Below are 25,173 nucleotides of genomic sequence, written 5' to 3' on the forward strand. Positions count from 1 at the left end.
CGTCGAACTGACTGCCCCAACTTTTGCGAGAGGGTTGATGACGGTGCGATATAACACACTAAACAGCTAAACTACAAATCAAAGCCAAAAAAAAAAAAAAAAAGAAACAGAGGTTTTGCAGTTTGACCAAGAAAACTCCGACAAGTTTTTTGCAGTCAGTCACACTTACGTTAGCTATTTTAATAAGTTGTACAAGTTGGCTATCAAGCCGCTCGTAAAATTTGGCAGAGTCGGTGCAACGTCAGGGCGCTGTACATCCAACTGAAGTTTTGGGGCATCGTATATGTGACAACAGGGGCTGTAAGAATATACCCTTCGTTTTTAGAGTGATAACCCACAACGAAAGTACGTATTGTCCTTTCATATAGCAGCGTGGGAAAGTTTCATGTTCAAGGCCACACCTACAGATAAAGAATACCAGTTTATTCCACCGTGACGTCATGTGATTAATGTTGACAGGGGCGTTTCGACGTTCTGATGGGATTTAGGGTGTCATAAAATTTATTCAGATGTCGAAGTCTTTTCGCATCCCTCGTCAGGCAGACAGGATGTCAGGGAAGGGACCGCGGTCAACCCTTGATGAAACGTTGTTTTGGAGTCCATTGAAGACTGCTCGTCGTCCGAAACCGCCACTTTCAAGGCAGAGTGCCAATCCCACGGGAAAGTAATCTTGGGATCAAAAACTTCCACTTCAAACTTCAAGCTTCATCTCAGTTGGCGTTCAAAAAAAAAAAAAGTGAAAAATGTATTGCAGTATCAGTATTTTTGTATTTGTATTTCTGCACTCCCTAACATGTATTCCTGTATTTGTATTTCCAAAGACTTTTTGCCTCTATTTCTAATGTATTTCCGATAGTATCGCAGTACATTTTTACAAATATATTTCAGTATCAGTATTTTAGCCACTATTTTAATGTATCCCAGTATTTGTATTTCCAAACACATTTTTGAGTATTTCTGCCCAACCCTGACTACAAGCATAGCGCTGACCTCGCGCTGAGCCCGTGCTGACGGGAGCGTTCACCAGCTTTTGTATCGCACCGTCATAACTGTTGCTCCTGGCAGACGATAAGTAGCTGACGACACGTGAGCAGCGCCACATCAGCGCTTCGCTGCATGTGTGAACCGGCCTAAATGCTTTAGCCTTCCTACACGTAAACAGTCTTAAGTGTACTCGTGTACTTTAATTTGGCGACGCCTCTGTCCCCCAGCTCCCTCCTCATTCCGAGGCGTCGCGCCCGGGAATGCGGTGCGGTTGACGAGGTCACGGATGCATAAACGGTACCCGCTGATGCCGTGGCGCGTGTTTCCGCAGATCTCCGTAGTCGACATTGTCTGTGATTTTCGGGGAGTGTCCTGTATTCCCCTTGGAATGTATTTGATTGAAAGATGCCAAATAATGTTACAAGAAAAGAATAAAAAAGACTATAGACCGACACGCGGGCTTGACGTCACGGAGCTGCGGCGTCGCTGAGATCGCGCCGGAGCTGGCTGGTGTGGGCAAAAGGACGCGCGTTTCGCATGGGCGTCATAGCATTTCACCATGCCGCGAAGCTGTGTTGCCGGTTATTGCACCGAAAGGTATAAAAAAAGTAGCGGAGTGAGTTTCCACAAGTTCCCGGCAGACTCTGAAAGGCACAGAAGGTGGATAATATCCGTGGATCGAAAAGAATGGTCGTCTCGAGCGAACGACCGTTTGTGCGGCAAGCACTTTCTTGAAGGCAAGTGCGGCTTCCATTTCAATTTCCGCCCCGAGCCTTGCTTATGTGCAGGGAAACCGTCGTCTGATAAAGACCACCCGGATTTTGTTCCCATGGTGTTCGCGCACGAAGCACCGGCGAAGCGCTCGTCGGAGGCTGGCTACGCCCGTGCTACCAAGAGTAAGGAGATCGGCGACAGAACGGCAGTGTTAGAGGCGTTACCGATAAAAAAAGAACGAGATGCGTCTCTCGTTACTTACAAATAAAAGGTACGCGTTACCGAGCTACGTTATCTCAAAATAAAAGGAACGCGTTACCGCTACTGATAAAAAGTAACGCACGTTACTTCTATGCCACTTTTTAAATTATGATCTAACACGTTTTAACGTTTCGACGATACATGTAGGTATAAGGTCATATATCAAGAAACATTATGTTCATGCAAAAACTGAACATAATTAGTTTATCTCTTTTTATGGTTTCACCTAAATACTCACGAGAGAAACGCAAAGAAAAACGCAGAAAACTTAAATTCGCACGGCTTGACGCCTGAAAACACGGAAAAAATGGAAGTGTAATTACTTTCAGGCTTGGGAAGTAGTAACGAGTAACGTAAGTACGTTACCCGTTACTGTGTCGAAAAAGTAACGAGTAGGTGTCTACGTTACTGAAAAAAACTAACGTGTTCCTGGTAACGCCGCTACTTGTAACGCGCTACCGCCAAGACTGCAGAACGGACAAAGCGTTACCGCTTGTCATGCCTTGTGGTCATGAGGGTGGGGAAAATATCATTCCTTGACTTGAAGACGCTGTGTGTATTTAATCAATTAATAAATACACTTCAGCAGACCCACAGTCTGTTGATCCTGCCGGCAGTGCAGAAACCGACTCGAAGTAATCACATAGCCTCGAGAGACTTAAACGCCTGCACCGTGCCTGCCGTGAACTGGCTTGGCGAAAAAACTAAATAAACGACGACGTGAGCCGCCGACTTCGGTGGCAGCAACTTCACGTCGGAAGCCCAGCAGGCCTTGTTTGCGGCGTACGGATCCTCGAAGGCAGCGGCGTCCACGCACAGTTTGTTTTGATACCGCTGCCGTTCAGGCTCAGCTAGCGAGCTCAAATAGTCGGGCATAGCATACGACATGGGTTGTCAGGAAATACGGCGCACAAATAAAGCTAGAAGCGTCCCTACAAGGTCTACAACGAGCGCACGCCACACAGCGCAATGGCGAAAACACGGAGAGCCGGGCCGCTTTTGCCCACATAGCTTCCGCGCACGAGTGGCCTTCCGGCCGTGTTGGCAGAGCCACTCCGCGTGTCGGTCTGTAGTCACTGGCAGAGTGAGAACAATAGGACGTGTCTTTCGAACGCACGGCCTCCAGGCACGCGCTCTATGCCTTCCGCCATGATTTGGCTGCGCGAGCGCATCTGAAGTTTCTCCCTTCTCTTTTCGCCTGGTCAGTGACAATGCGCCGAGGAAGTGGGAGAGAGGAGGAAAGGAGAGGGGACGTCAGAACGCCGAGCTCTGATTGGAAGGATTAGTGGGTAGACCTAAAGCTAGCTGCCTTTGTCTCCACTGCACTGGTCGAACGCGTTCGAATGTGAGAACCAAACCCTGGACGCCGGCGTTCTGCGTTCTAACGCGTTCGATGAGTGCAATGAAGAGAAGGGCAGCTAGCTTTAGTCCTACCCACTAATCGTTCCAACCAGAGCTCGGCGTTCTGACGTCCCCTCAAGCTCTCACCTCCTCCTCTCTCTCAGTTTCTCCTCGCATAGTTAGGGGAGCCCGAAGGAGAGAGAATGGTAGCTAGCTTCTTGAGAGCCATTGGTTTCCAAGCCCCTGGAAGTACGCTCTTTTGATTTGTTTAACCATCGCACTATTTCGAGACTTTCCCGATGTTCCTTTTTGCGAGTGCTTCGCATGAGCTTGTGGTACTTGCCTTGTGTAGAGCGGGGATCGGTGGCTGAGAGCGCTAACGCGCCGCAGCTTCGAGTACGTGGAGCGAGAGCTCGTGCTGCAGAACCCGGGGATCCTGGGCTCAATCCACAACCCCGCGCCCTTCGAACTGAATGAGCATCGCACCGGCGCGCAGTCGTGTCTCATTATTGCGTGATGCACGCAAAGCTGCGGTCTTACGGCTAATGCATCGTGGGGAAGCCAGCCTGCAGACACTATCTCTGGCCTGTTTCTTCCTTCTATGATGGTCAAGTCACGTTGGTCATACAGAAACCGTCCGGAGACGTGTTTGAAGCATAGATATGATAGGACTGAAGCTTCAGGCGCAGATAATTGTTTCATTATTTCTACTGTGACCACCAGGAACATCGTGTCTTTTTTTTATGGTGCATGAGCAGTGTGACGTCGGCTTTGAAGATTCCAGGCCAGCAGTGGCACTGCAATGCCTAAATTGCTGATTTATTGCGGAGAGACATGACGTTCAAAGGGGCTGACTAGCTTCCCGCAGTCAGACCGACATGCAATTCATTTGCGCGGAATACAGTAAAATTCAGTATAGTTCCATGCAACGAGAAATGTATCGGCATTATGCCAAACGAATGTATAAAAAAACAACAAAAAACACAACAATCATGGAAAAAAAAAGTGTCTGCCGCAACCCTGCTTACGAAAGAAACCCTTACGCCAGCATGGATAAGGACAGGTGCTTGAACGTTGTCGGTTTTACTTTGTTGGCGATACTTCCCGTTGACGTTTCCAAGGCATATGGCCGTCGAGGTCAAATTGTTTGTTCGTTTCTTGCTTTACGTTTATTCTCACAAGATGAGAACGATTACGTCAGCATAGTGAGCGTTATTAACATGGACAACAGAACAAAAGAAATTGTAAACACGTAAGACAAGGACAACACGACCCTATCTTTCTTTCTTTAATCTTGAACCGCACTCACAAGCTCTTCGTCTATCAATACGAAGATTAACACAATAGTATATATATATATATATATATACAACACGGGCACTTCACGTCATCGTACGTGGTCTCCGAGGAGGATATGAACGAATATGTGCAGATGAATGAACCGTACTTAATCCAATGAATTAAAGAATCCAAGTTTTTCAGGAACCCGCCAAAAGCCAATTTGGCTTTCGGCGGGTTCCTGAAAAACTTGGATTCTTTTATTCATTGGATTAAGTACGGTTCATTCATCTGCACATATTCGTTCACATATATATATATATATATATATATATATATATATATATATATATATATATATATATATATATATATATATATATATTTTGTTTTGCCAGATATTTCCGGAAAGATATGGCGTTAACGTGACAAGTACAATAATTAAAGCTAAATCAGTAATACTAGCACAAAAGATGACAAAAATACAACATAACTGCGAATCATCAATGTAATTTCGTATTTTTTTCATTGTTTTACATTCATTTTCGTTGACTTGGTAGATATCAGAATTTTTACTGAGTTACCATATCATTTTGTGACTCACACTGCAGTTTTGAAATATTATCAGGTTCACTCAGAATGCACTTTCCGCACGTTCAGTCAAAGTGATATCTACGTGTTTCTTTAACGTCACTTTATTACTCACAGTACACGAGGTAGACAAAAGTGATAGTTTCCCTTTTTACACTTCCTTCAGTCTGCGACTGAGCAGCACTCCCAAGTTCACACGAAACAAAGTACTCTGCCAGCTTTACAGCAAGAAAATCTTGACGTGTCTGAAAATTGGGATCAAAGATTGCGAAACATATATAATTTCTGGACAACAATAACCACTGGATATATAAATTTTTCTTTCGCTTCATACAGGAACAACTTTTAGAATCGTGTTTCATTCTCAATTTCTTGACTTATGGCTTGTCTACTGCACGCAACGTTATGTCCCACAGTGGATCAAAAAGGACAAATTTGAAGCTTTTTGTGAATGTCACGAACATCTGTGGATACACATATTGATGACAAAAATCAATTAAAAGACACAAAAACTGCATATAATGCTTCGCTAGAAGCACCATGCACTCCAAACAGGCTACATTCTGGGCGAACATTTAGGAGAAAATATGAATCGTTAGAGAAGAGTTATATTTACTCAGCTGTACATATACATGAGCCGCTGTTCACCTTTAACACTCGTGCACATTTGCACCCTTCTCGCCTTAGTCTCTAAAAAAATCACTCTCAGCGTCATGAAAAAATATAAACTCTCGCTAATATGTCGCTAATCCCGCACCGTTTCTATGTTTCAAACGTGCGTACCCTTCTGTGCACACCATATAGTACAGCGTTTGCTATGCTACTAGCCAAATTTGATTACTCCTCACATCGTGTCATGTTCACGTGATTTGATCGAAGGTTATAGTTGCTTTAAGAATTTGTGCTTATGTTTTGTAAGAAACGTATCTCCTATGGCACAAAAAACAAGCAACATTTATATGTACCCAGTTTCATACTGTACAATGACCATGTGTCTTGGAGCATTTGATACATTCAACATTTTCCGAAAGCAACGCAAAGCTGATAGAACATGCTCTTTCGTTCTCGTGCACAGCCATCGCTGGTAGGGTGCGTCTTAAAAATTCGAGTCGTGCGTGTGCTTCCTGACGCCTGCGGCTGCGCAGTCATTTCTCATCCTGACTAGTACACACACACCTTGAATAACATTCCAACAAATTAAGCGGGGATAGTAAGTATCTTGATAAGTATTTCAACGAACAAATTAAATTACATTCTAGTTGTGCCAACTATCATATTGTTAAGTCGCATGCCACTTATTTTAAGGCTGCCAACGCATGAACCATTGTTGCGTTAGACGTAACTCAACCTTGAGACGGAATACGAACGTTTGCTTGAAGAGCATGTGTTGGCAATTAGCGCCAGTTTCGTGTTTATGTTTATAAGCGATGAGGCAAGAGGAGAATGCAATAGAAAATTGCAGCAACGCTCTAGGAATCACACAAGGAAGTGTACGTACATCTTTGACGTTTGCTCGCTTTCGCTAGTTCTCTGAATTCACGGGTACAGCGCGTCGCATTGGGCGCTTTAAGTGCAAACTCGTACAGTGAAACGTTGGGGGCACATTTGAGAAGACAACACTAAGGGACAAACAAAACCTACGAATATCTTGGGTCTTCTTTATGCACGTTGATAATAAAGGTTCATTTAGGAGAATACCTTCAAGAATCTCATGAAAGGTGTGTCTTTTCTAGTTGAAGCCAAGGCACCTTGACCTTGACCTTTGATCACTTGCCACTGCATGCCTCAAAGATGACGACATTGGAAAAGGTTTCTCAAAGATGCCAATGGCTTCTTATGGTCTTGTCATACGCAGAATCAATGTCTCGAAGCAAAAAAAAAAAAAAAAAGAAACTCAGTATTTTTTTTTACTTCTTGACTTTGATGCTACATATCATAAGAACCATAACAAGCTACGGGCATACCGCCATGTCCACAACCTCAATGACCTATCAACGTCCAAAAACAAAAACAAGAAATAAAACTGAATAGTAAAGTCTATAGGGTAGGCGAGACGTTAATAGAGTGACGATAACAATTTATAACTTAATGAAGAGTGCCAAACGGTCTGTTTCCCGAATGGTGCGGAAAGTGAGCCGTGGCAGCGTCGCTTCACTTCGTCGGTGTTTGTTGCAAGTCAGAGCTCGAGGCACTTCACGCCTCGCGCCAGGTCTCTTCTTGGTCAGGCTCGGCCATCAGGCCGGCCAGCGCGTATAGCCTGTTGACGTTGGCGTCGTCGTCGGCACGCTGCTGCTGGTGCTGCCTGAGCACCCTCCCCCAGCGGTCCACTCCGGCAGCGCGCTTCTGGCCAGCCGACGGAAGGACCAGGTACCGGTAGTCCTGTGGGTAGAAGGAACCCCTGGATCGTCGGGCCACCTGCAAAGGAAGAACGTCAGTTTTTAGGCTAGGTGGCGGGAGCCACCGCCCGTTATAAAAGGCACAGCCGTTAACACCCAGCCATCCCTCCAGAGTTACGTTGCCCGTTATTGCCTAATATTGCTGACGAAAACCGCGCTCACACTGCTCATATATCATGCAAAACACAGCCTGCAAACACACTCTGAGGAGTGTTTCTTCCTTGTATGATGAGCCTGTCTGGTCATACAAAAGTTTCAGCCTTTCCACCCTGGTGAAGACGGAAGGCCAGCGAAGCTCTACTATGGTAAGACTGAAGTATTTATAAAAACTGCTCAGTCGTCGTGGCGTCCTGTCGTCGCCGGGCCTCGCGCTTGGCTCGCATGGCACGGTCGTCGTCCGTGGCGTTGGCCCGCCGGCGCCGGTCACATCGCCGCTTCTGTTCTCGGCGGCGTTCCAGGCGAGCATCTGCTCTTCACAAGGGATTAGGGAGCACTCGACGCGATAGCGGCTCGGCGGCGTTTGCGCGGCCATTCGCGCTGCTGCGTATGTCGTCGCCTCTTTGCGCTCCCACTCTTCTTCCTCCGAACGAACGGCACGCGTCCGACCCATCGTGAGTCCAAAAGGCAGCTGATAAGAGCACTAGCGCGATCTTGACGTCACGGGACACAGGACACACACGATTGGTAGGTGAGACGATGACGTAGGGTGACGGTGAGCTGGCTCGAGTTTTGTGTCGAGACGCCGCTTGTCCGCGGACACGATAGCGGGGGAACTAGCCCTTAACAGCTTCGCTGTACAAACTTCATGTTCGAAGCATACATATAAAAAAGCATATGCTTCAAACATGCTCGGGGCGTGTCCGCAGATGTCATCAATTCTACAGCGAACACTGTCTTTTGTACCATGTGTGAACAATGTGACTGCGGTTGAAGTGTTTTTGACATATCAGATGCGTTAAAAACGGGACGACGTGGGACGAAAAGTTCACATTAAGAAGGAATAGACCTTTTCCGAAATTCAGTGCCATCTGGTGGTTTGTAAAGCAGTTTATGGTTTGCCATATCAATGGTGGAAATGAACTTGTATCGGCACCGTCACTTTCGCAAGTCAACGGCACGCGAGGACATGTTGAGTGCGAGCTCTTTCTCGATCACTTTCAGCTCGATGGTAACCAAGAACCTGAATTCAGAACGAAGCTTCAAACCACTCAGATGCCTCGAGAAAATTCTATACATCAATGTGCTTTAAAGCCGATTCTGTGCCGCCCACAGATTGACTGAATCTAAGTTATTAGAAATAAACGCTTACGTAGCTCTTGTGTTCCATTCCTACGTCGCGTCGTACTGACCCCCCGAATGTACAGGCCTCGCATCATCGGCTTAGGAGCATCTTCAACGTCTTCCTTTATCAGTCACCACAAGGCCGCCATTGGTATGGCACAGATGCCGTTCCACAAATGATGATAGTGATCAAAGTGGCCAGACTGAATTTCGGAAAGGGTCTATTGTTTCGCCACCTGAACATCTGAAAGCCCAATCGAGTTAAACTCCAGTTCAAACTCGCCGAGACAGCTCGTTTCTGGACCTAAATTTATGAGCTGCTTTGGCGACTCTAAAATAACGTTTGTTTTATGAACTCGAAATCAAAAGACAATCTTGATGCAAGGAAGATAAAATCTGCCCTCATTTTTAGACGGCAAGAGCTCGAAGTCTATGCTAGTATATGAACTATTTATCTACCTCTTTAGCAACCCTGCATTTTTCAGTCTCATGCACTTTCCACGCAAAAAAAAAAAAAAAAAATAAAATAAAATAAAAATAAATGGCAGCGGTCGTATAAGGTTGTTTAAACGTTATTAAAGAGATAGTGAACCGATATTTGGATTTCAGAAAACAATGCAGGAGCTGTAGGCCGGGACGCTACAATCCCTACAACACTACTCGTGAGGCGATATCTCGAATGAACGGCCGTATTTTTGGTAAAAGATGTCGAGATTGAACGAGGCCGACGAGGCGCGTGACGTTCGGATATCTCGCTTCCTCCTCTCTTCGCTTTGCCCCTCAAGGCGGCGAGGCGGAGAAGATGCGAGGCCGTTCCCTCTTATTTTCGAAGAAACAAGACGTAAACATATCTGTCAAATGCGCCTCCTTTTTTTTTTTTTTTTGTTAAAAAATACGGTCATCCGTTCGAGATGTCGCTGTATGAGTGATGTTTTGGTGTTTGTTGCATCCCGTTGCACGCTTTTGCCGCCGTGCTTTGTGGAGTCCAGATTTCGGTTCAGCATCCCTTTAAACCGCCGTTTGGGTTAAAAAATATTAAACCTTTGCTTTTATAAATTTTCCCGCTTCAATGGGAATCTATTTCGCAGCTAAATTTAGTGGGGAAACTAAATTGGTGTATAAGTCAGGTGACTTCCATTTTCCTGCTAGATTTAGTGGGGAAACTAAATTGGTGTATAAGTCAGGTGACTTCCATTTTCCTGCTAGATTTAGTGGGGAAATTTATTTGATGTATATGTCACGTGTTTCCAGGTCACGTGACATCAATTTGCCCTAAAAATTTAACGGGATTATTAAAGGTGTTCAGGTCATGTGACATCAATTTCCCCGTTAAATTTGACGGGGAGACTAAATTAGTGTATAGGTCATGTGACGTAAATGTTTTCGCTAAATTTAGCGTGGAAACTAATTCGGTGTACAGTTCTCGTGACGTCAGGTCACGTGACATTAGTTGACGTCACATGACCTAAACACCAATTGAGTTTCCCCTCTAAAATTAGCGGGAAATGCACGGACGTATGGACAATATTTTTGCCACTGGGGGTTTCGGTAAAATAAATTTATACTTTGAAAAAAAAAAAAAAAGAGGCGTCTGAAAGGGACCAGGGACCATTTTATGGCCTTTTGATCTGCCTTCTTCATAAAACGCATTTTCCATATGACAATTGGATCGATACGTTTAAATACAACCGCAGATTTGTTTGCAGTCCGAATTTTTTGCTTTCATTTAAAGCTTGGAAAGGTCTCCAGGGCGAGGGTTACCTGGAACCATCCCGGCAGGGCGTCGGACGACTCTCGCTCTTGTGCCCGCTCAGACTGGTCAGGCTGTCCCTGGTCCGCGAGGGCCGCCAGAGCGAGCAGTGTCCGGGCCCTGTCCTCGTTACTCATGGCGCCCAGCTCGGACAGGTATTGCTCCAGGGGGCTCTGCTGCACTTGCGGAGTCAGCGAGATCCGCGATGCGGCCGGAATCTGAAGAGAAAACACAGAGCTGCACAACGACACGTCCGGTGGAGCCCGTCTCGTTCTACACCAAGACCGACCGCAGCCAAGGCCACGACACGAGGGAGCCAATCAAACGCAGCCAGAAGTGCATCGTCACGCGCTCCTTGCCTTTCTGGGGTCGCCATCGGCGCTTAAACCGATCACGCACTTAAAACAAAATGTCAGGGTCGTGGCACAGGCACTGTAGGTGATCGGTCTAGTCGGTAAAAGCCAACGCACAAAGGGCCGCCGTGAGAGTGCACTTTTGGTGCTGGGCCCAGCTAGCACGCCAGACAAATAGTGACTAGAGTCGGTGATAGGCTAACATTTTAGTAGAAGCTGCACTTCCAGCACGCGCTAGTTGCCTTCTGCCTGGTCAGCGCGTGCGACGAGCGGTTTGTTATCAAAGGCGGATGAAGGCGGCGGATCTACCAAATTGTTAAGCTGTAAGGTTCCGCCTCTCTCCCTAAGTAGGTCTCCTTTGTGATGCGCGTTTTTGTTTTCTATCTGATCTTATGGTTATTTCGTTTCACTACATCGCGAAACAACTGCTAATAGGCAGTTTTACCAGAGCGTTACATAGAGCTATCGCAGCCACGCTACGGCTTCTGGCGCGCGTTGAAGAGCACGCTCCAAAGTCCAGGCGCGAGCTTTCGGCAGCACTGCTGCTCTAGGCGGTATGAGATCACGGCAACGTTATACCGAAACTGTCTAATGACGATTCACCGGTCACCTCCTCGTCTTCGTAGTAGGAGTAAGGTTCCGCCTTGGACATCTGCGTGAGGAAGTAGAGCAGATCGTCCATGTTGGCGTCCCGCTTGTAGCGCAGTGCTCGGCGGGGCAGCCGCCGGTTCCGGAGCAGCTCCTCGAGGCTGTTGCGCAGGGTGCGTTTTCTCCGGAACACGCTGTCGCTGTAATCGTACAGCGAATAGTCCAGCTCGCCCGGACCACCTGATGGAACTGCGTACCAGAGAGGGAAGCAAGAGGGCGTCAAGGTCCCTTCGGATTTGCAGGGTTTCAGTCGCGGACCATCGAATAGCGTGGACGCACCGCTACTCTCCCGCACAACACTCGGAGAGCCAATCACCGCAACTTACGGAGGCAGCTAAGCGAATGACGATGCCGAAACATACGTTTAGACCAAAGAACGCACTCTGAGTTGTGGCATTAGGCAATGCAAGCGTGACGTTTTGCATTGCTTAATGTCACAACTCAGACTGCGTTTTTTGGTCTAAACAGATGTTTCAGCATCGTCATTCGCTGAGCTGTTTCCGTAAGTTGCGGTGATTGGCTCGCCGAGTGTTGTGCGGGAAAGAAGACGCACAGGCTTTTTTTAGAGTGTGTCGAACATGTCTACAGACGGTACTCGTATTACCTGCGTGACCGTCGTACAAAGAGACACGCCGCAGACGGTGACTGCAGGCTCCCTTTTGTGCGACGAGTTGTCAGGGTGACCGCCGATTTATAATAGCCACGCCAGCGGGTTGGCCTATTCAGAAGTTTACTTTCAGCCGGGGCTCTCATCTGCACGCTCGGCTAAAAGTAGGCGAGCAATTCGGCGGCCGTGATTGGCTCGCGGTACGCTTGACCCTATATCGCCGGTCAATCGCGGCTTCGGAATTCCTCGACGATTTTTTCGCCAAGCGTCCGGATCAGAGCCCCTGCTTCGATTATTCCAGTATGATACCCAGGTTTCCGACGTTCCTCGAGCGTGTTCGAGATTATGGCAAGTTATTGAGTCGTTGTTGCGCGGCGGACTTCACCGGCGTTTTCCTGCTGCGGTGCCGACTCTCTGCTGTCTGCCGTGGCGCCGTCGTCGAGGTAGTCGTAGTAGTCGAACTTGCGCGAGGTAGCGGCGGCCACTTTCTCGTCCGTCTCGCCACCCCCGAGTTCCTGGTCCATCGTCGAGGGCATCACTTCCGCGGCCGAGTTTGCCGTGTCCTCCGCAGGAGCGACCGTGCCACCTGAAAAGATGTGCCACCTCCGCTTTAGTTTTATTTTCTTTTTTAAATTTCTCTTCCTTCTTTTGCTGTCAGAAGCGTTTGTAGATGGTCAAGTGGGTACAAGTTACGAGTAAAAAAGGAAAAAAAAAAAACAATACGAAAAGACGCAATCACAGCACAATAAGAACAAAAAGCAAAAAAGAGAAGAAAAAAACAACCGCATCTCCACGTGGTGAATGATGTTGATTGGGGCGAAGCTCTGGTGGTGCTTGTCTGCGTAGACGCTGAGCCGCAGTATGCCGAGCCTTTCGTTCGTTTTCATCCCTGTCACGCTGCGGTCAAATGCTCAAATGCGTATATAACCAAGTTCCATACCACACATTCTCTTTCTGACATGGATGAAAACGAACGAAAGGCTCGGCATGCTGCGGCTCGCCGTCTACGCAGACAACACCACCAGAGCCCCACCCCTGCCCGTTTCGATCTGGATGAGCATCGTACCGGCGTGCGGTCGTGTATCACTACTGCGTGATGCACGTTAAAGACCCCAGGCTAGCGGTTGTACCGCACTGGCTAAATTTCTCATCTACAGCTGGGAGACTCGTCGCCCCTGTGAGGCAGACCAAGTTCTAGGCTGTATAAACACACACACAACCCAATTTTTTTTTAGCTTCGCCCCAATCAACATCATTCACCACGTGGAGATGCGGTTGTTTTTGTGTTTTTTTTTGCCCTACACGAGCACGGGAGCACGTGCTCATGTGCTCGTGACCCGACGACGGACGGACATACGGACATGGCTAGCCCCCCAAGGAGCTTCGCCCCTAAAAAAAAGAATCCGTACATTTAATAAAACCAATACGTAAAACAAGCCACTCATATTTTATATCAGAGTCCCGCGTTTCATTTTATCAATGTTACATTATCAGATTTCGGGATATAATAAAACACAAAAATGCAACGATGTTCCATTGAATAATTACTGAACACAACCCCTTTCCAATAACAATACTTCTTAAGCTGTTCTAACCAGAGGAAATTTACCTGAGAATTTTATTTTGCCGCAGTGTCATAATGGATGCTGAGAAAGACGAATCAGATTAACCTATTTTTGGGGTACGAAAATCTGAAACTGCCTTGTTTAACAACCTTCGAAATCTGCAGAAATTTTGCCCCATATTAAAGCAGTATAACTTTTGGCTTCTTAAAGAACCTTCAACCTATGCCATATCCTATTGGTTTAGTAAAATTTGAATAGGACAGAACATCTGCGGGAATTGCACCAGCGGTGAGGTGGAGGAGTCAATTGAGCATATCTTATGCCAGTGTGTTGAGTTCGAGGAAGAACGCCAAACGCTTCAAGAAACATTACAAAAAATAGATTCGCGTCCGTTTAGCGCTTTCAAAGTGCTTGGCAGCTGGGACACAACCGAACAGTTTATGAAGGCCACCGAGGCTCTAATACGATTTCTGAGAAACACAGGACTTTCGGACAGACTCTAAATGACTGAGAACTTTATATGAGACTGTTTACATAATTCACTTGATAATAATCATCTTCATTGACAATTTTCACTTCATATTCCTACCCCACTGCTATGTCTTTCCTTCCCCCTCTCCCTATCCCCGGTGCAGAGTAGCAAACTAGAACTGACGTTCGGGTTAAAATCTCTGCCTTTCCTTTATAAAGCACTACTACTACTACTACTGTGGCTTTTATTATTTTGTAAATCTCGTGGTATATCTTTTGTCAAGTAGTATTTATGTCTTGTTCCCGAATAACTTGTGTTGCTCACACTACGCCTCAAATGCATTATTTTAATGAACCCAAACTACGCAACGTGCTATAGGTTCATCTGCTCTTTCTGTATGTACCCTGTATATACTTCTGCCAATAAAACGAATTGAACATTAAAATTAAAATTAAAGGAGCTCACAGAAACAGCGCTGATTATCAGTGGTGCATTACGTTTGCCGAACATTCTTTTCGGCTTACTTTATACACATACCCTAATCATAAAAAAAAAAAACACGACCGTTAAAAGTTAGCAAGCACTTTGTCTGTGTTTCTGTACGAGTACTCGTTCCACTTGTCCTTATGTTTTCTTGCGGTTTTTTTCATTAGTTTCGTCAAACACTCCTTTGAGTTGCAGCTACAAGCCGTAGTGACTGAAAAACACAAGTTTAAAACAAAGAGAACGTTATTATCAATTTATCCTGTTTGTTCTTGAAACTCGTAAAAATGTTGGTCTATAAAAATATTGACTGCAGATCGCACGCTGAAACGCGAGCCGTTTCGTATGCTTATATAGTTCTGCGTTTTGTGCTCGCAATTGTGTGTTTTTGGTGTACTCTCCGCCGCTTCGCACTGTATATTTTATAAGCAAACTTGCGCGAGTTTGAACGTTTCCTATAGTCCCGGTGATCCCAACCATAGCCTCCTCTATACTGACAAAACCTGGCAGATCGCCACGAGAAGCGGCCGCCGAAATTGAAAAGGTAAAGCGGCAGACAACGGATGAAAGGAGAGCCACGTGATGGGCGCCCCGCTAAGGCGAGTCGCCGAAACACACCTTTCCCTAGCGATGGAATGTCCGCTCGTTCTCCTCGCGTTCCTCGCGCTACCGCTTCCCTTCTCGTCGGGTTTGAAAATCATGTTTCGGGTTCTCGCCACTGCAAAAGCTCTGCTCTGACGTCCAGGTTCCCCAAAAGATGCTCTGTGCTCTATGGCTCTCTATGTGGCTCTGTGCTCTATGACACTCTATGGCTCCGTCGTCGAACTGCCAGGTTTTGTGAGTATAGAGAAGGCTATGCCACAACAGTGTTTTGTTGTAGCAGTCTGCTTCGGTTAAGTGTTATGTACTGCCTTAAGTATTTGGACTTCGGGGCTTGGTTTTCTGCTGAGATGCAACCGCAGCCACAACTGTGGTTTTGACGAGTAGGATGCTACAATCGAGGGTCTTACCCAATTTTTCTTCTTTCTGCGTCGAGTTCTGATCAGACTTGGCGTCTTTGGAGTCCTGCGAGTTGGCGCCCGACCTTCTTTCCGGGAAAACGATGAGGTCGTCCACCATACCCGCCGGCTTGTTCTGCTGGTTGCCGAACATGATATCCTCTTGGGATCGCTTGTCTGCGCAAAACACGTTTGTCGTAAATCCTGAGTGGTGATTAGTAACTCGGCATTAAAAACGATAAATGGAATCAGTCGAGGAGAGTTATGGCAACTTGGCGAGGCGATCGAACTATTGTGGGCGGAGTTTCACTATCGTCATCATCACCACAAACAATCGCTGTGTGGCAAACAACTCCGACGCTAGCACTGGCCTAGCGTACGCCGCATCGTTTCCGCGGTGCTCGAAGCATGCTTTTAAACCGGGTATATGCAGCGTGGAGGACTGCGGCACATACGCGACGATGCGGACACTGTCCGCCTTCGGCTCTGGTGCAACGCTTCATTCGATGGCATGATCGCTGCTGAGCACATCCTTTCCTTCAACCGGACAGCGCTTGCTTTGGCCGATGTCGATCATGGTTGTCGCAAAAGACCAGATAACTGAAAAGTGAAGTGCGTGGTTTGTCAATGATTCAGGAAACGAAAGGCGCCGCACCGCCCACGCATGATCCCGCGCATGACCGACAAGCCCGGCACGCCCGCGCGTTTTTAGAAGGTGGGGGGGGGGGGGGGGGGGGCGCAGCGGTCAGCGATCAGTGTATCATATGTTCAATCCCCCCGCCCGTTTTTCCTTCCTAAATGTTCACACATGCAGGATTCGAGAGCGGGGTCGGGACACCTGAACCTTCCCCCCTCTACATCCGCCACTATAACACATGCGCTTGTTTTACTTTTTATGAGGACTTCGACGACATTGGATGCAAGAGGGAACTAGATGCGTTTAGGAGAAAAGAATAGTGCTAGATATCTTTTATGAGCCTTGTGCCGTCTATTGGAACAAATGCGCTAATTAATGCGGTCGAAGGGTTTGTTTACCACACAACGTTAGTTGGCGGCCGCTAGGAAGCGCCACTCCAATCTCCTCACCAATACACCTATTAGACTTTTGCCAAGCGCACCTTATACAGACAGTCTACCTAGAATACAGCGTATGTTGTTGATTAGACCAGAATAATCTATAAACAAGGTCGTATCTAAAAGTAGAGTACGCAGACAAACGCTATAAAGACAAGATAATGTCCAGTTTCTTGTTCTTAGTGTAAGAGCTGATATTGGTTATCTTAAAGGTAAGTAGCATGTCTAAGAAGTACTTGGTCGGTGTTCGGAATGTCTTAAACACCTCGTTTTACTGTAGTAGACAATTAAAATATTTGCCGGTTACAAGAATCGCCAGAGGCGTCTTCCATATGACTTCTTCGGATGGATCCCAGTCAAGACCTCCGACATGAACGCCGCGTGAAACCAAAATGTTTCAGGCGGTGAAGTAAAAACGACCCTTGCAAAAGGAGTTATGAATGTAAGATGTAAATAATTCGAATTTACGAAAGAATGCCGCACGCACTTCCGTGTATGTTTCAACGAAACTTTACAAAGATGGCGTAAGATTTCTAGCCCCTGCTGTGCATTTCCTCCAGTGTTGTACGGAACGGCGTTCCTGGAACAAATTCTTTTTTAGGAGGAACAAAGGAACGTCGACGTTCCATTTTTCATTGGTGGAACTGGAACGGGAACTCGTTATCTTTTTGCTAGAGCGGAAAAAGGAACGGCGTTCCTTTTTTTCGTCCAGTGGGGTAATTTTTTTTTTTTATTTCTAAGAGGGAAGTTACCACAGTATAAAAACAATACCTTTACCAAGAGCAGGATCTCGTTAAAATTTTGGTTACTTGGGTTTTTTTTGGTGCTATCCTCGCTTGGTAACAGTCGAGTGAAAGAGGGCTAGTGGACATTGTTTCTTTTTTCAGTGCCCGAGACTGCGGTATATAAAAAAAAAAACTTTTAATCGAAGGAAAAGACACAGAAAAAGAAACGTTTTAAAATCAGCTACTTTCTTGGCTTCCACAAATTTTCATGCACCCAGAAATTTACGGCCCGCTGCAGCCATCCCTGAACTTCCACAAAAAACCTAAAAAAAAACAAAAAAAAACAGGTTGCTTGTCACCGAGCGCACATTTGCATTCCGATTATTAGTCACTTAAAATATACAAAACAGTTTTATATTGATTTATTCTCCCCTGAACAACGAATCCATCCTTCACAAAGGGGGACTTGTAGTTTTCAAGACTGAAAGCCCAACCAACCCTTCTTCTTCACGTGCTCCTCCTGCGGACAGCAACATCGAGATGCAACTGTTGCTAAGTTTGAATAAGGGACTTTGTTAAATTGAAACGCGTGAGGTTGTTGTAAAACGCTCGTGCAATGTGGCGTAACAGTACATCTGGCTCATCTGAATCGCCCACCACAAGATATGGTTGAAAGCTGTGCTTTTTTAAGGTGAATATATCAACAAATGAAACCCTGCTTCTGCATGTCTTCTTCTCCTGGCGCTTCCCTATTACTGCATTCACAATCGCATATTGTCATTTGATAGGATAGATAAAAAAAGAAAACTTTGCTTCATCTACCTAAATATGATAATCAGCAAAATACAAATGTCACGTTCCATTTTTTAACTGTAACGAGACGAGTTCCTTTTTCAGATATGAAACTTGTAACGGGAACGCGTTCCAAAAATCAGAACGAACGAGGAACGATCTTTCGTTCCTTTTTTTTAGGAAGGTGTACAACACTGATTTCCTAATGTGGGGAAAACACGTACGATGGCTAGCTTTCAAAATGGGACCTTGACGGGCGCGTTGCATATGCTTTCATACATGAAATACCAGCAAGCCAAGTTTCGTGTAAGTTTGCACTCAGGCTCAAATGAGACTTTATATGAATTAACCAATTATATCCTCATATGGCGGAAACCAGATATGTACATATTAAAAAAAGTATGCAGGTTTGGCAAATATGACGGGTATAAAAAAGTAAAGGTAGCCATATCTGATGGAACTTTAACACGCCAATATCCGGCTTTTTTTAGTCAAAAATATGCGAGAGAATGAACTGTATTGATAAAAAAAAAAAACTCCTTGTCGGCACCAGTATTATTTTTTCGGCGGCTTCGTAACCTTTATACTATTCTGTCAGTACGGTTGAGACATCTGCCTACTTTCGATTATATCCTAGGCCGCGTAAGATGGTAGAACTTTCCTCCGCTCGCTGCTGACCATTGTAAGGGCCCGAGGGCTTGTCAAGCTGCACACGACAGCTTTTTTCCTCGAGTCCGCCATCATAATCAATGGAACATAAATTTATTATTATTATTATTAATGGGGGTGGTGCAAAGATATCCATTTGGGATATTTTTCACCTCACACGAGCTTACTGGCACTATAGTCCGTTGCAATTCAAGAAGATGAGGCGAGAGAAAGGAAGGTCGGGGAGGAGGAAGCAGACGGAATGCTGGAGAGAGGAGGAGGTTTCCCTCTTTCTTCTCCAGAATTCCGTCTGCTTCTCCCTCCTCAGCCTTCCTTTCCCTTGCCCTACCTTCTTGAGTTGTAACGGACTATGGTGGGACCCAACTGTATTCACACGCAACGCCACTCACCAAGAAATACTTTTGTTGCGGTGTAATTTCCAGAATAAAAGCGAGTATTTTTTACAATATCTTCTTCGCAAAACTTGATGACGTAGTCTGGAAGTTACAGTGTTGACATAATCCCCCAGTGGTGATATTTGAATGCGGCTCATACATTTGACCCGAGTATTGCGTTAGTCAAACGCTAACAATGTCCGGAACTCGGCGCGTGTACTGTGCTTTGCCAGCCCCAGCGCGTGGCTGTGGTAAACATTGGTGGCATATAATTGGCTGAATATCACGTGGCCACTTGTTCTGCGGCTCTTAGCTGGACACTGGGCCAGAAAGTCGGCGAGACTTCCGACCGCCGCGACTGGCCATCGCCAAGGTCAAGCGCGGCACTGTCAATCACGGCGGTCAGAAATATCGCCGCTATTCTTGGCCAGTGTCCACCTTTGTTCCGCAGGCTGTAAGTTTAGGGGAAAAACGCTGCTCACTCGAAAGAAAGCCCGTGCGTCTACTTTCCCACACAACAATTGGAGAGCCAATCACCGCAACTTACGGAGGCAGCTCAGCGAATGATGAAACCGAAACATACGCTTAAACCAAAAAACGCAGTCTGTCTGAGTTGTGAGATTATGCGATGCAAAACGTCACGCTTGCATTGCTTAATGTCACAACTGAGACTGCGTTTTTTCGTCTAAACATATGTTTGGGCATCGTCATTCGCTGAGCTGCCTCTGTAAGTTGCGCTGATTGGTTCTCCGGGTGTTGTGCGTGAATGCAGACGCAAAGACTTTTTTTAGAGTGTCGTTTTTTTAATTTGTTTTTGCGACCTACATTGTACGAGGAGAAACATTTCACGGATGTTTCAATATAAACGTCAGGGATTCATTCTAAGTGGTATTCACGCAAAGAGCAAAAAGGGTTGCACCACCCCTTTAAGTGCACCGAGTTTTATTCTCTCCTACGTTGTTTTTTTTTTGTTCTATACAAATAACCCATTTTTGTAAGGGGAAACTAGTTTTCTCGGAACAGAAACACCTCGCGAGACTTGTGCCATTGCTTGTGCCTTGTTTTGCAAAGTGGTCGCACTCTTATTTACGTTAAACCGACCTGCTTCAGAAGTGTCCCGCTGTTTGTCCCGCTGCGCTGTGGACGCCGGCATGCTGAGGACTTCTCTAGCCAGGAGGCAGCAGGCACCGAACAGGAGCACTTGAGTCACGCCCATGCTTCCCTGCTGAAGAGAAAGGGTACATGAAACACAAACTTGAAACATGAACACGAGATATGAAGATGAAACATGAACACAAAACACGAAACGTGAAGTATGAACATAAAATATGAACATGGAACAGAAGCATGAAACATGGGTCGTATACATGAAACCTGAAAATGCACAAAAACGTGAGCATGAAACATGCATATGAAACAGGAAATATGATGAGAAAATATGGACATAAAACATGAAACGTGAAATAAACATGAAACATAATCATGAAGCGTGACTCATGAACATGAAAATTTTTTCCATCATCAGCGAGCGAAAAATCGGCCTTGTGGAGATTGCCGAGCAGGGGTGATATAAAAGCACGATGCATGCTGCATCCACGTGCGTAATATAAGGGGGGGGGGGCGGTGGTGCATAACGAGTACAACATTAGGACATTATGCAGCGATCAAAGAACCCATGAGCAAAGTGAGCGAAAGGAAAAACTAGGGAATCAAACTAGGGAATCAGAATTTAATCCGAAGTGTCGGTCATGACGTACTCACACAAGGGGCATCATTCGTAAATTTGAACTAACGAAGCAGTGCCTATTAGAGTCCATTGCTTGTCGTTCCGTTACGAATAGCGAACAGTATTCAAAAGATCTTTGTCTTACATTAATCGTTGTTATTTTACATGTAAGCTTGCGGCGAATATATTTTTGAGGTAGTGTGATCCTTCGAATACAAATCCTTCGAATCTTTCAAATACGCGCGAACTTCGTTCCCGCATATTCGAGGGATTTGTTAAAAATACGACAATTAGTTATTGATAATAACATTAAAAAGAAATCAGTTACACTTCTGAAAGTGACATTTGAATAGCCAGATCATAAAGTAAAAATGCAAGCAAGAAAACAACAACAACAAAAAACTCTGGATGCCGTATTGTTTGCAGGCTGTCGCACTCTGTTCTGAATCGTCGCTTATAGCATTTGTCTTTGATTTCCGCTATTTGAATTTGTTTATTTTCCTTTCCATAGTAAACAAACATAATAAATTATTTGTGGTAGCACTTGTATGAATGAAACGGAGTTCACCCTAGACACACACATAGGAAATTGGCAGTAGTTATGTGTTATTCGTAAACAGTCTCCGGTGATTGACTAGTCATGCGGTCCGTCAAGTGATCTAAGACATGCTAGCTGACGTTTAAGTGATTGTTATTGCAAGCGGCGTTATATAGACATGGGCACCTTAAACCACTCAGTTTTGATATTTTGATTTTGTCTACGTGAGAATAAAATGCTGAAGGTTATTAACAAACCTAACAAGTATTGTGAGTGTCATCTCTGCTTTTTTATTATCGCCTTCAACATGTTCGCCTTCACCTCTGTTAAGCAACATAACCTAAAATATACCCTTCTCGCTTGAACAAAAAGTTTATGATCATCTTTTAGAACCTAGCATGCTACGAAGGACAATCCTAAAAGCAGCGCCGAGCGTAACAAACTAATGGCAAAACCAGTAAAAAAAAAAAACAAAAAAAAAAAAAAACCGCAACAACAACCACAACAACAACAGAAACTCGAACAGTTTTAAATGATGGAACACGCGAGTAGAGCACGTTAAAGTCTCAGTTTCGAACGACATTCCCGGCCCTAGTAGCTTTGAGTCGTAAGCCCAAATATATTGAAATTCCTCCCGACTAAAACAACAAAACCCCTTTCATAAAAAAAAGGACGCCGGGGTAGCACAGCTTCCCCATTTTGGCATGGGAATCAGCGGATCCTCTTCTCTAGCCAACGTTCGTTTTATTCCATTTCTAAGTCTTAAGGCGGCACGAAAATCTTCTCTCCGCGAAAACGGCAAGAAACGGCCGGGGGCAAGCTGAGCCTTTTACTCTCAGTTTATAGGTTCACAAAACGTCTCTCGTAAGATGTCTGTAATCAGTTAACGGTTGCCCGTGCCCTTCCAAACAACCGTTTCTCCCTTCTAGGGAAGTACGTAACACAATGGAGGGGTGGATGTCTTACGGCCTTTTCCCCAATCAAACGTCGGCACTTTCCCTAATTTTCCGGGATCGGGGGTAACCAGCATTAAGCGAAGACGAGGAAGTAAAGGGGTAGTGGGGAGCAAAGTGTTTGTCTCCAATCTGATTCGGGCTCCAGACTCCCAAACAGCTCTTTGTGAAGAAGGACGCGGGGAAAAGCCTGACGACCGTCCATCTCAGATGGCGCCGCCGCGGCGCGAAAGTCGAGTCATCACTTTGCTCGCGTTCAACAAACCAGTCACCCAGAGAAAGGGGGATCGTGTTTTTTTTTTGTGCTTCCGAAAGATCTGACCAGAACTAGATTCGCAACAACACAATTCAATCTTATGTCATTTTGTAGATAACTGTGCATTTCGATGTTTAGTAGCATTAGAAAATGGTTCTTATCAGAGGCTGATTATGAAGGCTTTTCTATTAAACAAAACGACCGTAGTTTGCAGGCATAAGGGGAAATACCCTAGCCTTTCCTGCCTTATGCAGGAAAATTGGTCTGTGCGGTTTGATTTTGCGAACCACGCGATGCAAACCGTTCAAGGAGTTTAACGAATGGCAATGCACAAGTGAACTTTCGAATTTAGAAGAAAAAGGAAAAAAAAAAAAAAGCACAAGTACCAACGCGTAATAATTTTTTCTTATGATGCCTGTTTAGTATGCGTATATTTGATAGGCCTTGGATGTTAAACTTTAATTACAACAGATAAAAAAATTGAGAGCAAGTTAATCGATGAATATCTGAAAAACGAATAACCTTTGGAAAATTGTGGCCTGGCCTTTTATAGTAGTTAGCGTCAATGCTGCAATTGGAACATGACCCATACAACCAATAATTTAACAAATATTGGCCATATTTCAGTTAATTAGTGTACTTATTATGACTCTCATTTTTTCATCTAATGTTCTAAAGTCTGCCGAGCCTGATAAATGCACGGGGAAGACGGCAGCCCTGTAACACTCAACCCGCAAAAAAAAAAAAAAAAAAAAAAAAAAAAAATTCTGTTCGACTTATAATTACACAAAGCAAAATTGCACGTAAATATTTTAACTAAAATGCGCGAATGCTTATGAGTTAAAGGGGTCATGCAACAATTTTTATACATTCAGTAATGACCGTTTCGAGTTATCCTTTGGCATTTATAACAAAAAACGCGGGTTTGTGGTTTTTTCTCTCGACAAAATGCCAGTCGCAGAAAAAAAAAAAATTGGAACAAAAAATTATCACCGTTCTCTCCCTCACCTCGCAGTCAGAACAAGCGGCCACGTGATCGGGGGTGGATTATATGCCACCAATGTTTATCATGGCGACGCGCTCGGATTGGTAAAGGCACGCGCTGAATTTCACACATTGTTAAGGTTAGGCTATTCCCATCACCGAGGCGGTTGGGCACGAGCCACTACACGAATACATGTCGAGGCATTGATTGTCACGGGTCTAAATCGAATCCTCACGCACCGCTCGTGTCCACTGTACCCGCTCATTCACGCTGAAAGCAGATCCGCGTTCGCAAAGCGGTAGCGAACGCGGTTGTATAAAGATCCAGTGCAATTTCACGTCTACTTGATGACATCAAATGCGCGTGAAATTTTACTGGATTTTTATACAGCCGCTTTCGCAACCGCTTTGCGAACGCGGATCCGCTTCCAGTGTGAATGAGCGGGTACGGTCCACATTCACATCTCACCACGGCGGTGATCGCAAAGCTCGGTGACGAAATCATAGGAATCGCAAATCCTTCATTCAAGAAAAAAACAAAAAAAACAAAAAAAAAACAAAAAAAAAACAGAAACTGAAAAAAAAAAGAAAAAAGAAACGCTCGTTTTTAGTTCTGTAATAGCCCTTTTTCGGAGTCCCGTGTGGCAACAATTTGATCACTATTATATTCTCAGTGTATGGCAAATGAGCCAAACTAATGGTGGCCTTCTTGTGGTTGATCAAAGTAGTTGATACTTCCAGGCGGAGGATATCTGAGGCCTGTGTGTTCAAGACCTGAGTACAACACCACGCACGAGTCAATGGGGACGTTAGCGTTTATTTTGAGGTATGGTCCAATCAATCTCTTGGTAGAAGTTTCAGAGAGCTACGTTTGAAAGCGCTACAAAACAAGGCGCGCGAGCGCAAAGTCGGTTGTTTTCTTCATAATTTGCAGGCTTTTTTCGATCCCCAGATAAAAAATTTGTTTTACATTTTTGCTTTTTTAAACAACGTTGAATTGTATGTTTTTGAGGGCGCTGTAATACTTTATCATTTTAAATCTTGCTCTTAATATAATATTTTAAAGTTAATCAATTAATTTTAGGTAATCATTTCATCAAGTAAATCACGAAAATAGCCTGACTTACTCGAAACAATAAGCACACTTATTCCTTTGGTATTGCTTTCCCCAAAATACATAAAAAAAATATAAACCTTAGCTCAAGTTACGTGGAACACCCCGTGAATGCGGTGCTCACCTCCCAACAGCTTTTTTATTTTATCTTCTCTCGTTTCGTCCCTCCCATTTTGGTGACCGGATCAGCGCGGATGTCGCGGGCTTTCCCCCTATGTAGAAGGCTATGGTATAATTCATCTTGAC

At 45.1% G+C, this 25,173-nt stretch overlaps 1 protein-coding gene across 1 annotated transcript in view; it reads right to left on the reverse strand.

The window, feature by feature from the left end:
* Positions 1-5,257: 5,257 nt before the first annotated feature.
* LOC8051343 overlaps positions 5,258-25,173 on the reverse strand; it is a 76,347-nt gene continuing 56,431 nt past the window's right edge. The window contains exons 2-7 of the mRNA XM_042291577.1: positions 20,458-20,581; positions 15,735-15,899; positions 12,590-12,790; positions 11,560-11,777; positions 10,608-10,814; positions 5,258-7,584 (exon numbers count right to left, since the gene is read on the reverse strand). Of these exons, the coding sequence (XP_042147511.1) occupies positions 7,363-7,584; positions 10,608-10,814; positions 11,560-11,777; positions 12,590-12,790; positions 15,735-15,899; positions 20,458-20,572 (1,128 nt within the window). The 5' untranslated portion in view covers positions 20,573-20,581 and the 3' untranslated portion in view covers positions 5,258-7,362. The remainder of the gene's footprint in view (positions 7,585-10,607; positions 10,815-11,559; positions 11,778-12,589; positions 12,791-15,734; positions 15,900-20,457; positions 20,582-25,173) is intronic.

The sequence above is a fragment of the Ixodes scapularis genome, unplaced genomic scaffold (genome assembly GCF_016920785.2).
Source record: "Ixodes scapularis isolate PalLabHiFi unplaced genomic scaffold, ASM1692078v2 PGA_scaffold2__306_contigs__length_199485367, whole genome shotgun sequence".
Taxonomy (NCBI): domain Eukaryota; kingdom Metazoa; phylum Arthropoda; class Arachnida; order Ixodida; family Ixodidae; genus Ixodes; species Ixodes scapularis.